General features: G+C 39.6%; 1 protein-coding gene across 6 annotated transcripts in view; it reads right to left on the reverse strand.

Moving 5' to 3' along the window:
- Nucleotides 1-11,181: 11,181 nt before the first annotated feature.
- Nucleotides 11,182-13,700, reverse strand: part of SATB1 (SATB homeobox 1) — a 92,254-nt gene continuing 89,735 nt past the window's right edge. For 4 of the 6 annotated variants that reach the window (XM_071561063.1, XM_071561062.1, XM_071561066.1 and 1 more), the window contains one exon: nucleotides 11,182-12,888. In XM_071561063.1, the coding sequence (XP_071417164.1) occupies nucleotides 12,409-12,888 (480 nt within the window). In that variant the 3' untranslated portion in view covers nucleotides 11,182-12,408. The remainder of the gene's footprint in view (nucleotides 12,889-13,700) is intronic. The other 2 variants (XM_071561067.1, XM_071561064.1) reach the window with 1 other exon arrangement.

The raw sequence follows: 13,700 nt of genomic DNA on the forward strand, positions 1-13,700 counted from the left end.
GGTCTTCATAGTTGCCTGTGTTCTTTCATGAACCATTTGCATTAGTCTTATGTAAGGATTGCAAATTTCAATTCTTCTCCTTTCTGAGATTTACAGATCTTCATGTAAAAAATTGCTGTAGTATAGTTACCATTATGTTTACTATAATCAGACCTGTCCTTTTAGGGCTATTATGATTAAACAAATGTATAATGAAAAATACCTTGAAAAAGGTGAGTGTTTTTTTTCTGTTGTTGTTGTGGTGGTGGTGGTGGTGGTTTTTGTGTGTTGGTTTTTGATTTTTTAAATAATTTAAAAGTAGATGTCAGCTTAAAATGTTTTTGGAAATCACTTTTGGTTTTAGCATAAGCTACTCCAGTCTTATATCTCCCACATACCTAAATACAACTTTGCTCATCTTGAAAGGAATCTTGTTACTCCCTGGCTTTGGCAATAGACAAAACCTGTCTTATCGAGGTGAAAAGTCCTTTAAATAGTGGTCACCAGACACAAAAACACGAAAGAGTTTTGGCAGAATAGAAGTCTCGGGTGCCTGGTGCCCAGGCCTGAGAAACAAGAAATCTGGAGAAACTTCTACTACATTTCTTTCCCCTGCTCAGGCAATGGTAGCAGTGACACAGCATTGTGCTGGCTCTTAAGGCTGGTAACTACTGCAAGAAATGGGAGAAGAAGGTAAGCCCAGATGATAAAAGAGGGGTGTCATGTCAAGGCTGGACTGCAGCCACTCTCTCCCCACTGAATTTTTTTCTCAGGTGCAAAAAACATAATTTGCTAAATAGTGTAAAAGTACATTGAGGAAGTGGACGTACAACATCTTTTTCTGAGGAGGAGCTTGACTTAAAAAACTCATTCTTCCACACTATGCCCAACAAATCTAGTAACAATATTTTTCTTAATCTTTTCCCCTTCTCTCTTAAACTGTTCTGGAAATGTTCCAGCATGGTAAAATAGCTGAGATGCTGGAATCAGCCTGTGTTAGTTTAGTTGAGTACAATTTAACACTCTTTGATGGCACAAATGAAGGGTTAACATGAAGGTGCAAATGAATATCCAGCAGATGCTCTTCAGGCTGCATTACATTTCCAGAAAAATTATACGTACTCATACGTCATGAATTTAAAACTGTGAAAAAGTAATTCCTCCAATATCTAGAAAGTTCTTCCTTCATTTTTGGAAGTTTCTAGCCTTTAAGCTTCTTTCTGCAAGGATAAGTATATGCACTGAATGCACCCTATGGAGTCAAGAACTTGGAAGACTTTTACAAAGACCCTAAATCTTTTTTAAAATGAAAAACCTGAAAGCAATCTCAGCCCAAGTCTCAATGGCTTTTGAATGTTTTAGACATGACTGTACAATTCAGTATCTGGAAAATAAGAGCTGCTTTTTTTTTAAACTAAAAACTGTATTTCTGAAATAAATGCTTTTGTTGAATTTTATTTTGTATGTGGGAAAAGCATCATATTTCAATGAAAAGGTTCAGCTGCTGCATAAGAGTGGTCAAAGAAAATAATTTTTGTTTTGAGTTGATATGATTTTTTGTGCATGTATTTTGAAATACAAGTACAAAATGAAATGCAATTTTTACTTCCTCCTATACTTGCCATGGGAAAAAAGCATTTTTCTAATAAAGCAATTATTTTTCCACTGCTGTTGTGGGTTTTGGTCACAAGAAAATGTATGGGGTTTTTGTTGTGTTTTGTTTTAATCAGCTTTAATAATGATTAATACCTGACATCACATTTACTGTGTCTTTATTGGCATGTGCCACAGTTAGCACATATATTACATGTTGGCTCCAGAAATAACCAATCCAATCCAGGTAACATTAGCCTTTGCAGGTGCTGATGGAAGATAGGACAGGAAAGGCTCTGCTCCTCAGACAACTCAGCCGCTCATTGCCAAGGAACTGTTGTAGAGGGGGCCTGGCATTGCCAACTAGCCAAACTTCTCCTCAACTGAATCAGTAATGCCGTTGATATGCCAGTATTGTGGGCTCTCAGGGTTTTGGTGGCCTTCCTGGTCAGTGATATCCGTGCTGAATGAAGGCCAGTTATTTTCATCTGGGCCAGGGCAATAGTTTTCCAAGGGATAGTCTCTTCAAGAGACTGTTGATATCCATTACATTAACTCCTTCAAGGAATTTTCATCCAACTTCATTGGAGCTGAGTGTTGGTTTGATTTCTGCTGCACATTTGTCTCTGTGTAAAGATGAGGCAGGACTATTTCTGTGCCAAGGAGAGGCCCATCATTGCAGGAGACAAGAGAACAAACATTCTCACAGTATAATCAATCTTATAGAGCAGATGGATACAGTAATTAGAGCAAAAACAATTTTGCCAAGAATATTAACATTTCAACAGTTTATCAGAAAGGGGGTGTTGACACCGGTCAATAATTTTCTGATTATTGCAAAAACATCTTAAGTTGTTGACTATTTTATGCAAAATAGGACAGACTAATTTTGGCCTCCTGACCTTGTTTACAGCAATGGGAAGTAGCATTGCCACGAAAATATTTTTTAAAAAGCAAACAAACAAACAAACAAACATGCGTTTTTCCATGATGTGAAGGTATTGTAGGCCATAAAGATGCATGGGGTTTCCAAAGAGCTTATTTATTTATATTTTACTCAGTCTCATGATACTTAGTTCGTGCTAAACGACTGTTGTCAACAGTTAGCACAAGTCAAGCCTACCCATTCCTCCCCCTCTTCTCATACATGGATGAGATAAATACCATGCATAAGAACTCCCCCAAAAAAATAATAATAAAAAAGAAGTTAGAAGAATCCAAGTCCATCATGGTTTAAAACACTCCCTTCACTGAGGAAGAAATAGTTTCTATTTAGTTTTTTTTTCCATCCGAGTGTAAAACTGGCAAATCTTCGTAAGACATGAGAAAAAGTACTGGAATAAAATTAGTATAGATGAGGGGTGGGAGACTTTACTGATATCATTGTGTATTTTAGTCATCTGATTGTCTTTCTTTTTTTCCCTTCCTCTCTTTATTGTTTCTTCCATCCTTTGCTATATCAAAGCAATCCTTCCCATTCCCATTTTCTTCCCCGTGCTGTTCCTCTCCTGCCTCTGATGCTGTTCTCCCAGGGCACTTTAACACACTGTCACCCAGACCCAGCAGACCCTTCCTCTGTGCTGAAGGACCCTCTCATCTGACTGCTGGAAGGGATCCCTTCATGGGCCATCATGGGCCTTGATATAGCAGTTGATTACACAGCTGGATATGAACATTTAAGAAAAGTCAGCACAAATCCTCTGAAACAATTTCCTGACCCTACAGGTAACCCTATAGCTCACTTCAGAGTATTGTGAAAGGACTGAGGCTGTGGATATAAATTCACTTTGTGTATTACTTTCTCTTAATAAATCACATGAACTGGACCCTGACAGAACCCAGGCAGGAGAAATCAGCAGGCGGAGAGAACTTCTTTGAAGTCGGAAATGCCCTCTAGCCTACCTACCAGACCACAGTATTAAAGAAGTGGATAAGAGATCACATGTCCAGCCTGAAATCTGCAGTTACAGGTGCTCACCTTAATATGTGGCATATAAATTCTCACTAGCAGCAGTAACATTTTGCAGCTATAACGTCATATCCCTGAACTATGGCAGTACATGTTTGATACTGGTGACCAGTGCTTACAGTAACACCAAGGAGGTGTGGGGTAATATGGCCTTAAATCAAATATTTTTATCCCTAGTCCCAGTGCACAGGGAAAATAAGGTCAATGCCTACCATATCAAAGCAACATAAACACTCTTGCAAGTTCTGCTTGGTGGCCCATGACCTCTGTAGGGCCACAGCAGAACTGAGAGCTCAGGTGGCCACAATTTTCTTTCCCAAATGCAATCTTATCCTTAGTTGAAAAGGTACAGTCCAGTGGCCATTAATATGTCTTGGAAAGGGTTAAGGTTGGTATCAAATTTCTTGATACTCCTCAGTAGCGTAATTACTTTTTCTAACATGTGGCATGTTCACTCTGTTTTTCTTCTTGATGCTATTTCCATGGATTTGGTGAAGCCATGCCCCAAGGCAGACAGTGAAGTTCAGGAGGCAGGTTTGAAAGAAGTTGCCATAGACCCTTGCTCAGCAGACAAGATGAAAGCCAGGAGCCATATGATTTCCAGTCTGAATCTGCTTCAGGTTGTAGAAATATCTGCCTCAATGCCTCCTTAACAAGAGTGTGAAAACTGACAGGCAGGAAGAGCTTTCCTGTTTTGTCTGGTGCTCTTCACTCGTTTACTGGCTGGGTGCAATGTAGAAAGAACTACCTCAGACTACTCTAGGTCACAACCACACTGGGTGGGAGCTGGCTGTGGCATTTCACCTCCTTTCTTAACAGCAGCAGTGAGCTAAGATTTTATACTATGTTGTCTAGAAAACAAAGTAGTTTTTCCCCTTGCCCTAGCAAAGTAGCCAGAGACCATTAAGAGTGTGGTTCAGCAGCTGCAGCAGAAAAGGGGCAGCTGCCACTCAGAGCTCTTGCAGCTGCTCCGTGCTGGGCCCTGTGGGTTAAAAGTCTGGACTTAAAAGTCCTTGTGAGAATAATTGTCCCATCTACTGGCTATCTGGCAATGGTTGTGATCAACAGCTGACATATTGATTAAACAGGGGAGACAATGGGTAAGCAGATATACTTCCAAAAATAAGAGCAAGTGAATGTGAAGCTAAATCACTGGAAAGCTACCCCTTTGAATCTTTAAAGGTTAGGAGTGTGGATCAAAGATCAAGTAGTGCAGGAAGTGGCAGGGGAATAAATGCCCTGAAGGGCCTGAAACAGCCTGAGTTTTGGCCTTCAAAGTTTGTGCAAAGCATCTCCCAAAAGGAGGTGAAAAGGAGGAGGACAATCTGAAGCCAAGCCCTAGGGCAGATGGTGGCAGATGCTGCACTCTGGAGCAGTTCTCTGTGGGACTTGATGCCAGCCTGAGGGTCTGCCTGCACAGGAATGATACATTGGATTAGGCTATTCACCCTGGCTTCAGGAATGAGCTGCATCAAACGTGAAATGCAATCACATTGCTTTGATCTGCTTTCCCACAGTGCTCTTTCTGTCCAACAGTGTGCTTGCAAGTGGTGTCAGGCTCATGTGTTATGTGGTGCCCTGGGGAGGTACCCCTGGCAGTGACCATCCCTCTGTTCATGGCTCCCCAGAGTGTGTTGCAGAAAGCCCACCAACAGCTGGAAGAGACATGGGATCAAGCAAGTACATTTCTGTGATTCTTCTCCCAGCCATCCTGTAATGCATCCTAAAAAGCTTGGGAGCAAGGTCTCATGAGGTGATGATGCAAGTATATACAACTTTTCTTTTTTTTTTTTTTTAATTCTCTGTGAACCTTTACAGTCGGCCTTTGAAGCAGAGAAAGGAACAGGACAGTTAAACTTGAATGAAAGTGGGATGTGCACAGGGGAGGCTGAAAGAAAGATGGTACTAAGTGATAAAAAATGTCCCAGTTTGGCAGGTGAATGGGGTCAAAGCAGCCTTACTTTACTCTTGCTGCAGTTAGAGCACAGTTGTGAGCAGTGACTGCACAGGCACCATGGCAAAGACCAATATGATTTGGATATAAATTTTTATACTAACATGTGTGGGAGGCAATGTTTTGTAAATATGAGGCAACCTACTCCTCAATGAAATTATTCAGATCAGTTGTTTTAAAATCTGGTTATGAACAATATAGAGAATAAAGTACACAAACGGCATTTACCATATCTGACCAAGAAAACAGAGCAAATTTCACCCACTCATATTTGTCCCACTTGTGACTATGAAGGACGCAAAGCAACTGGCTGGATGCTGGGCACTGGGTTGCTGGTTGTTTAGCACAAGAGTAAAACACAGTCCTTGGCCTGTTCAAAAGAAGCTTGGATCAACCCTTTGTTTTCACAATTTCTTTGAACATTTTTTTGAGCCATTTGTGCCTTTTGATATGAAGGGGTGTGATTGCAGGGAGTTCAGCAGTTAAGTGTGCAGAAGAATGCTACCTTTTTTTTTAATCCTGCTGGTTGATAATTTCAAACATTGCCTCTAGTTGTGTTACAAGAAGTTTTGAATTTTCTTTCTGTATTCACTTTCCATGGACCACTTAGGATTTCGCAGGTATTTGCTGAAAAATCAAGCTAATGCCATGTTTTTGCAAGCCTTCTCTATTTAATCTTACCTCTGAAGCAACTATGTTACTACATTCACTCTCAGCATTTTCACAGGACATCCAGTATGTAAACCACAAAGTGGTCCTTAGTTTTTCCCGCTTAACTCAGACCTCCTCCAATTTAAACAAGTCTTGCAATTCCCCAGACATCTCTAGGCATGATTGTCCCCAGTGAGTTTTTATCTAGGTATTTCTTCTCACCTTCCCTGCTTTTTTGTCTCCTTCAGTCTATCAGCTGATATTAAATCCTCATTAGGCTGGGGACATAGCATTTTGCCTACTAAGGGAATCCAACACCACCTGTACTTATTTCAAAGTCCAAGCTGCCTGCTGATAATGATAAAGAATCTCTTTTCCTTCATTTGTGAAAGGAACACCTAGTTTACCTTTCCCTGTCCTGTTTTGTTCTAAGGCAAGTTGTTTTCTAAATTGCTTTCCCCAGGTGAAAACAGTGACTGCAGATGAAAGGCTGTGTTTAGGTTGATGATGGGAGACTGAAGAAGAGTTAAGCCATTTTGGGGCATGCTGTGTACAGGGGAACTCCCTTGAGATAGGTCAAGACAGGACATACAGCTTTGGGCAGTGCTGCTACTTATAAGGATAGTGTCCTTTAATGTGGATGTGGAAGAGCAACAAGGTTTGTACTGCAAAGAATGCTTTTTTGTAATGCAAATCACAAAACAGAGTGCCCTTTGTTTAAAGTTCTGTTCTGTGAGAAAGTCCTCTGCAGATTTAGTAGGATTATGCATAAATTTTTCTGGCCCCAGCAATTTCAAATCATGGCAACTGATGTTTTGAGACAGTTATAGCAGTATGAAATCTCTCTCTCAAGCCTCATGGGGCAACTTACTTGCTCCAAAACTTCTGAACTGTGCATGCTTTTTACAACTCTGTGCACCCACAAAGGTCATGCTTTGTTTTTCTTTTCTGTTCCCTTACACTATGATCTATACATTTTCTTTTCTGTTCTTTTCTGTTCCCTTACACTATGATCTATACATTTTTTCAACTCCTGTGGCACATCTGGTTTGAGGAGAAGGGTTGTAGTGGACATCTCTGAAAAATAGATTTGATGCTGCAAACATACTTGTGGTTGGATGTGATCCTGGAAGAAAATGAGAGGGTTGACAGCCTGGAGGCTACTTTAGCACATTGTGCGTGTAAGGAAGTAACCTAGAAAGAGTCCCAACTGCATCTGCCATGGTAACATGTCAGCAGCTGACAAAAGGAATCCTGCATGTCTTGTACACATGGTACCAGAGGACAAACTGATAGGGGACCTCTTTTGCCATGGACAGCTGAGGGTTTTTTTGTTGCCCTAGATAACTGCCTGCCAAGACAAATCCCACAATTGGAGACTACTGTGTGTTTTTGGTCAAGAACAACTGTCTTGGCAGCAGTTTGTAGTACTCTGAGTATTGCTGTAACACAGCTTGCAAAAAGAGCTCATTTCCGCATGCAAAGGTAGCTATTGTGACTTTACTGATTGTCCCATCTTTATTAGGCATCTCCCTCTTTCCTTTTCTTTCTCCCCTCTGGGATGTATATCCCCTTGCCTTCTCTACTCCATCAGCTCAGAAACAACCTTGCTCCTGGTGGGTTTGCTCCAGTTGTCACTCTCTTTCCAATGCAAATGGCTCATTCTAGCAACACTGCAGGGCTCAAAGTGTGAATGGTCGCGACAAAAGGTAGGTGATACCAGACACATACAGTCCTTGCTGCCTCATATTAAACTGTGGCACATATACCTGAGTGCTGGCATGTAATCAGGAGAGATGGCACTTGGGCAAGATGACCTAGAGAAGAAGAGTGCTCAGGTCAGGCCAAAGTGAAACAATACGGCATGAGACAGTGGGACGGCTGCCAGCAGCAAAGTGGGTGGGAGGGCTCCCATATGAACCTGAAAGCACACAAACTCACTGCCAAGTAGCACTACTCCTGCTCCAAGGAGGATCGTTTATTGCAGCTTGAATTATTAGCTCATTTGTTGTAGTAACAGACTGTGTGGACGCAAGGCACTGTGAGGAGACCAACCTAAATTACCTCTGTGTGCAAAAAAAGGCCTGGGAGTGTATTTACATCCCTGCTTTGCTATGGGACTGTTATTCAAAGCCCAATATAAATCATTATGTAAAAATCAAAATACCTTTAGTCTCTGAAATGTACCTGACTTCAAAGCACAACTTCAGTAAGTTAAACAGAATTGGTAATACTTGATGTTCAAGTAGAGCCTCTATAATATGTAATTTATACTACTCTTAACATATGGGGCATTTGCTTTGGAAAATAAACTTAGTAATATTTGGTTCTTTCCCAGCACACAACCAAAGTACTGACTTAGTGAATCACTGCAACAAAGTCACTGGTTTGGAGGAACCTTCACCTCTTGCTCCATTTGTTGCACCTTCCCAACTTTAAGAAAAAATTAAGTAGAATAATTTACTTTAATACATGGACAATTTTTGCTGTGTCATCCAATTAAAAGTAGCTATACAAAACATAAATCTAAACCCCTGCATTGTAGGGTAGCAACTTTTGTATATGTGACTGGGGCTTGAGACTGTCCCTAAGCCATGGATTTCTTGTGATCTGAGGCCTCTTTGGGTTTCCTTCAGGGCTGAAAAACGCACACTGGGCGGGGACTCTTGAGTATACATATAAATCTTGTCAGTTAAATATAGTTTAATGGGAATCATCAGGGAGTAAAATACTCCACTTTTTATGGTAGATTCCATAAAATAAATACTTAACTTCAGTTTTTTAGCAAAAGCTAAGCCTTGGATCCCTTCCTAACCCTTGGATCCCTCATTTTTAGGTATTTGGCTTTCTTTGCAGTCTAAGTTCTGTTCTTAATAAGTTATATTCACTCCCTATACTTCCCTGAGTATATATAAAATACTCATTTCATACACTCAGTGAAGTCCACTCAGTGAATTTACCTAACAACTTCCCAATTAATAGTGTTTTGATGTCTTAATATGTGTTTTTCATTACTGAAGTCTAGTCTGATTTCTCGACCTTTGCAGAAATGGAAAGTTGTGGTTGTGGGGTTTGTTTGTTTTTTTGGACTCCCCCAGACAATGAGGAAAGGAACAGAACAGAAGGTAGGTAGTCTAAGTGGTCCATGAGTCAAGGTGGCATATACTCGCTGTACCTTAAATCCTAGCAGTATAAATGTCTCAAATTCACATAAAGCTGGAATCCTTAATACCCATATCACCTTTGAAAACACTGCTAAGGATTTAAAAAAAATGCTTTTGGTCACTTAGGCCAAGTTAAAAGACTGTACTCACAGCCCACCCACTGGGACAAAAAAAGAAAGTGATTCAAACCCCTGTGCAGGTAATGTGTGTCTACAGAGGTTGAACTACTTGGAAGATAACCTCAGCTATGCTAAGAAAAACGAAGATAATGGAAAAGAAACAGCTATAATAATCATCTGCAAGTACACATGACCTCTACTTCAACACCCATAAAGCTTAAAAGGATAAAAGAAAAGGAAATTGCTTGCAAAATAGCAAAGACAATTTTATAAACATTTATTCTTATGCTTTTGTAGGGTTGCCCTGTTCCTGGTATTAGGAGTCCTGTGTGTATTAGCCTTTAGTGTGGAGAGGGATATTCCAGGAAAGTCTTTCCTTCCCTTTCCCTTCTGCCCCCTATATGCACAGATTGTTAGATTAAAAGTGTACACAAAGGTGCCGGTGGTATTCTCCTGAGCATCAGATCTGCTTTCACTGCCTGGGCTACATATCATCCTGCCCCTCAGCTGTGAACAGGGATGTGTCCTAGCTCTGAGCAGCAGCATGGCTGTACAAAGCAATGATCCTGTTTAAAATAAGGGAAGAAATCCAATGCTGATCAGAGTGCCTTCCCTGGACTAGGAATTAATTTTGCCCTTTTGCAGCTGGCATAGCTTTGGGCTATCAGTGGCTTTATAGCTACTACAAGTCCCCCAAGTGAGGGTATAGTTTTACTGTCTTTTTATTGGAATACAATGACAAATTACACATATGTGTCCCTCCTAAGACTTCTTACTCTCCCAGAGTGGTATTAAGACTCTTTTCTTTTAACTGGATTGGATCCCAAGCCCAAATCATGGTGCAGCTCCAATACAGTCCTGGGAACAGCTAAGAGGTGCCACAGCTGGGAGCTGCTCAATGAACCTGCAATAGCGCTGAGACAAAGGACAACCTGCGGCAGTGTAGAATGAAAACCTGCTTTGTTGCCTAATATGTGTCTTCCTAAAGAACTTAATGAAACTAAAAGAAGAAATTTGCTGCAACCTAATAGTCATTTGTGCCTTTGAAATTCATGTTGAGTTTTGCAAACTTTTAGTCATTTCAGAACTGAGCTGAATTCCAGTCCCGAGTTGCACCACATCTAAGCTGTTTCTCTCCTAGGAGAACAACAGTGTGTACTTAACAACTTTCAGCTTCAGACTACTCTTTAGCCTACACATGAACCTTGAATAAATTCAGAGATCACCAATTATTATGGCTTTATCAAGAACCTTATTAATGATTATTAAAAACAATCCTGCTTAGGAGGTGAATGCTATGGGCAAAGCCCATCTTTCCTATTTACTTTATGACTATTAATGTTTTGGGGTTTTTTAATGTTTATACATTAGTGCAAGGAACAGTGTTAGCATAATTCTAGTGTAAAATAAAACCAGCTGTATCCATTATAAGTGCATTACTGCCAGGAACTGTAAATATGTTTATGCCTGATAGCCTTCTGACTCAATAATATCCTGCTATCTCTGTTGGGCAGGCAAGTTTTTAAACCAAGAAAAGACAGGTTATGATTTTCATAACCAAACTGGGTTTCTTTTTGAAGTATCTTATCTAAATTCAAATTTTAAGAAGTCCATTTAAAAAATCTGCCTGTGATTTAAAGAAGAACAATTGAAATGTCATCTTCAAAGTGGTGGCAAGAAGGTATGATGTGCACTAGGAACAAGTTATTCCTCCCAGATATACACATACACAGACAAACCCTGCCATATTATACCATACAAACAATTTTAATTGTGTAGTTACAGTCAATAACCACTCCTAGTCAGAACATTTCTGCATAAAGAAAATTGTGATACACTTATAAAAACAGCCAGCTGTAACAAAATAACTGGTGTTTTCATAGCAATAAACTCATAAAAAAGAAATACACCTTTATACAGAAAATTTATACAGCTGTAGCTTTAAAATTGATTGTAAACCAAAGGAAGACACATTGCAAACATCAATTATTTTCACATTAATTGCATAAGTTTCTAAGGTGATCTATTAGTTTTATTTACCTAAGCTTATTTGCATGATAGTAAAAATTGCATACAACAATAAGAGTGAAGCTTATAGTATGAATTGCTTGGATAACATAGAGCACTTTTTATAGGCAACTGTGTAAAGCACATTTTCTCTATTTAAAACTTTTAAGACACTTTGTTTTACTGCCCATCAAAATACATTTATAAATAGAAAAAAAATCGGTATGATAACAAGAGAAGCAATATTACATTTAACGGAAACTTCCAAAAAAATTAATTACAACATGATGCTGCAGGATCTACAAATAAATAATGAGGACTAAATTGTGTTTCACATTTTCTTTTTTCATTTTCTTTAAAACCATGTAACAATGAGAATGGAAAAAAAAATACAGTGACCTTTATTTCCAAAAGAAAACAAATCTGAATTACGGCAGTGCCATATAATACAAGGCATTTGTTGGCATATGTTATCTTTAAACTGCATTCCACAGTCTATAGTTCTTTTGTAACATACAATAGAACAAGAGTTACAAACTCTTTTTATTTTATTTTTTAAATAAATGTGAGTTTCCAAAGATCAAGTGTGGAGTGCTACAGTAATAATTAAAAAACAAGAACAAAACAGAAACAAAAAAACAGTAAATCACAAAAGTTGTAATGCTTGTCTGAAGGCTCCAGAATCAAAATCACTGGTATCATGCTTATTGGATACACTTACAGTGTATCCAGTGAACACAAATTAATATCAAACAATCCTCAACGCTTCATCTGTTGCTGCGAAGCAGTTTGTAAAACAGAGTAAAACATCTAGTGCAGTCAGCATTATCCTTTTTTCAACTTTTGTGCAAGTTTTGGAAGATTCATTGGCCAAACAATGAATAATAAAGGTTTTTGACAGAACGCAAGATGGAATTTTCATTTCATTAGTAAATACCAGTGGCACTGTTGAAAGAAAATAATACTATTAGATCAGTCTTTCAATTCAGCATTAATTTCTGTGTTCCCTTCTACTGATAACTCTTCTTCTAGTTTAACTGAAAAAAGCGTGTTTGCATTTTTATCTTGGATGCTGTCTTCTAAATCCTTGAGCAACTCTTCTTCCTTGTATTCTGCAACATCCACCTCCAAACCAGAATTGTCCTTCAGCTTCCCATGGTGCTTGAGATAATATCGCTGGTTCTGAAAGAACTTGATAATGGTGTACTTGGGCAGGTCAAGCTGAGCGGAGAGAGTCTGGATTGCTTCTTCATCTGGATATAGGCCTACATCTTGTATGAAACTCTGTAGGATCCCTAGGGCCTCAACAGAAATCTTTGTTCGCGGTCGGGGTTTCTGACGATTTTCATCCTCAGATTCAGCTGGTGATGCTACTGTCGGTTGCCTTGGGGGTAGTCTGGGACCCGGTTGTTGTTGCTGTTGCTGCTGCTGTTGTTGCTGTTGCTGCTGCTGCTGCAAGACAAAGAACAGCATTTTTTTGTTCATGAATTCTTCGTCATATTTTGTTACTGAGAAAATCCTGGGGGTGGGGGGAAATTGCAAAGCTATAAACAAAGGCTTAGTAAGTTTAAAGAACTAAAAGGAAGGGAGAAAAAAAGAAAGAATTAAAAGAACACCCTAGTTTTGTCTGACAGAAAGCGTTGATGCTATGACATTGGTGTGGTTTAGCTGACAAATTTTAATGAATATGCTCCATGAGTCAAGTGCAGACAAGACAAAATGCTAAGTAGGTGACATGGTACAGGATTAACTTGACCAGCTTAGCCAGAACTGTAGCAAGGGCAAAGTGAAAAAAGTGCCAGATGAGGGCAAATGCACCAGAGCTCTGCCAGCAACAGCAGCTGCTGCCCAAAAACAAGGACTGCAAATCTCTAGCAATAGCTAGACCAAGGGGAATCAGGGAGAAGGACAGCATTTAACTAAGTATGGAAATATCTCACTGCTGATATGACCTCAGCATGTACTGAAGACTCGTCAAACTTACAAACATTACAACAGAATACGTTGGCTGGGATCTCCTAACACACGCGGTCAAACCCAGCCTCAGCAAGGACAAAGAGATCTGGAGGCAGGAAATCTGTATTTCCCCTTCTGGTTCTGACCTCTCTTGCCTGTGGTCTCAGAATGGGTCTGTGTTGTCTGTATCCCAACATATAAGCAGGGAACAGACCTATTTACCTGCCTCTGTGTTTGTGCTGGGGATTATTTAGTTAATATTTATAAAGCACTAAGATGCAAAGCTCTAAATAAGTTGCACTATTATT

This window comes from Pithys albifrons, chromosome 7, assembly GCF_047495875.1.
Source record: "Pithys albifrons albifrons isolate INPA30051 chromosome 7, PitAlb_v1, whole genome shotgun sequence".
Lineage (NCBI taxonomy): Eukaryota > Metazoa > Chordata > Aves > Passeriformes > Thamnophilidae > Pithys > Pithys albifrons.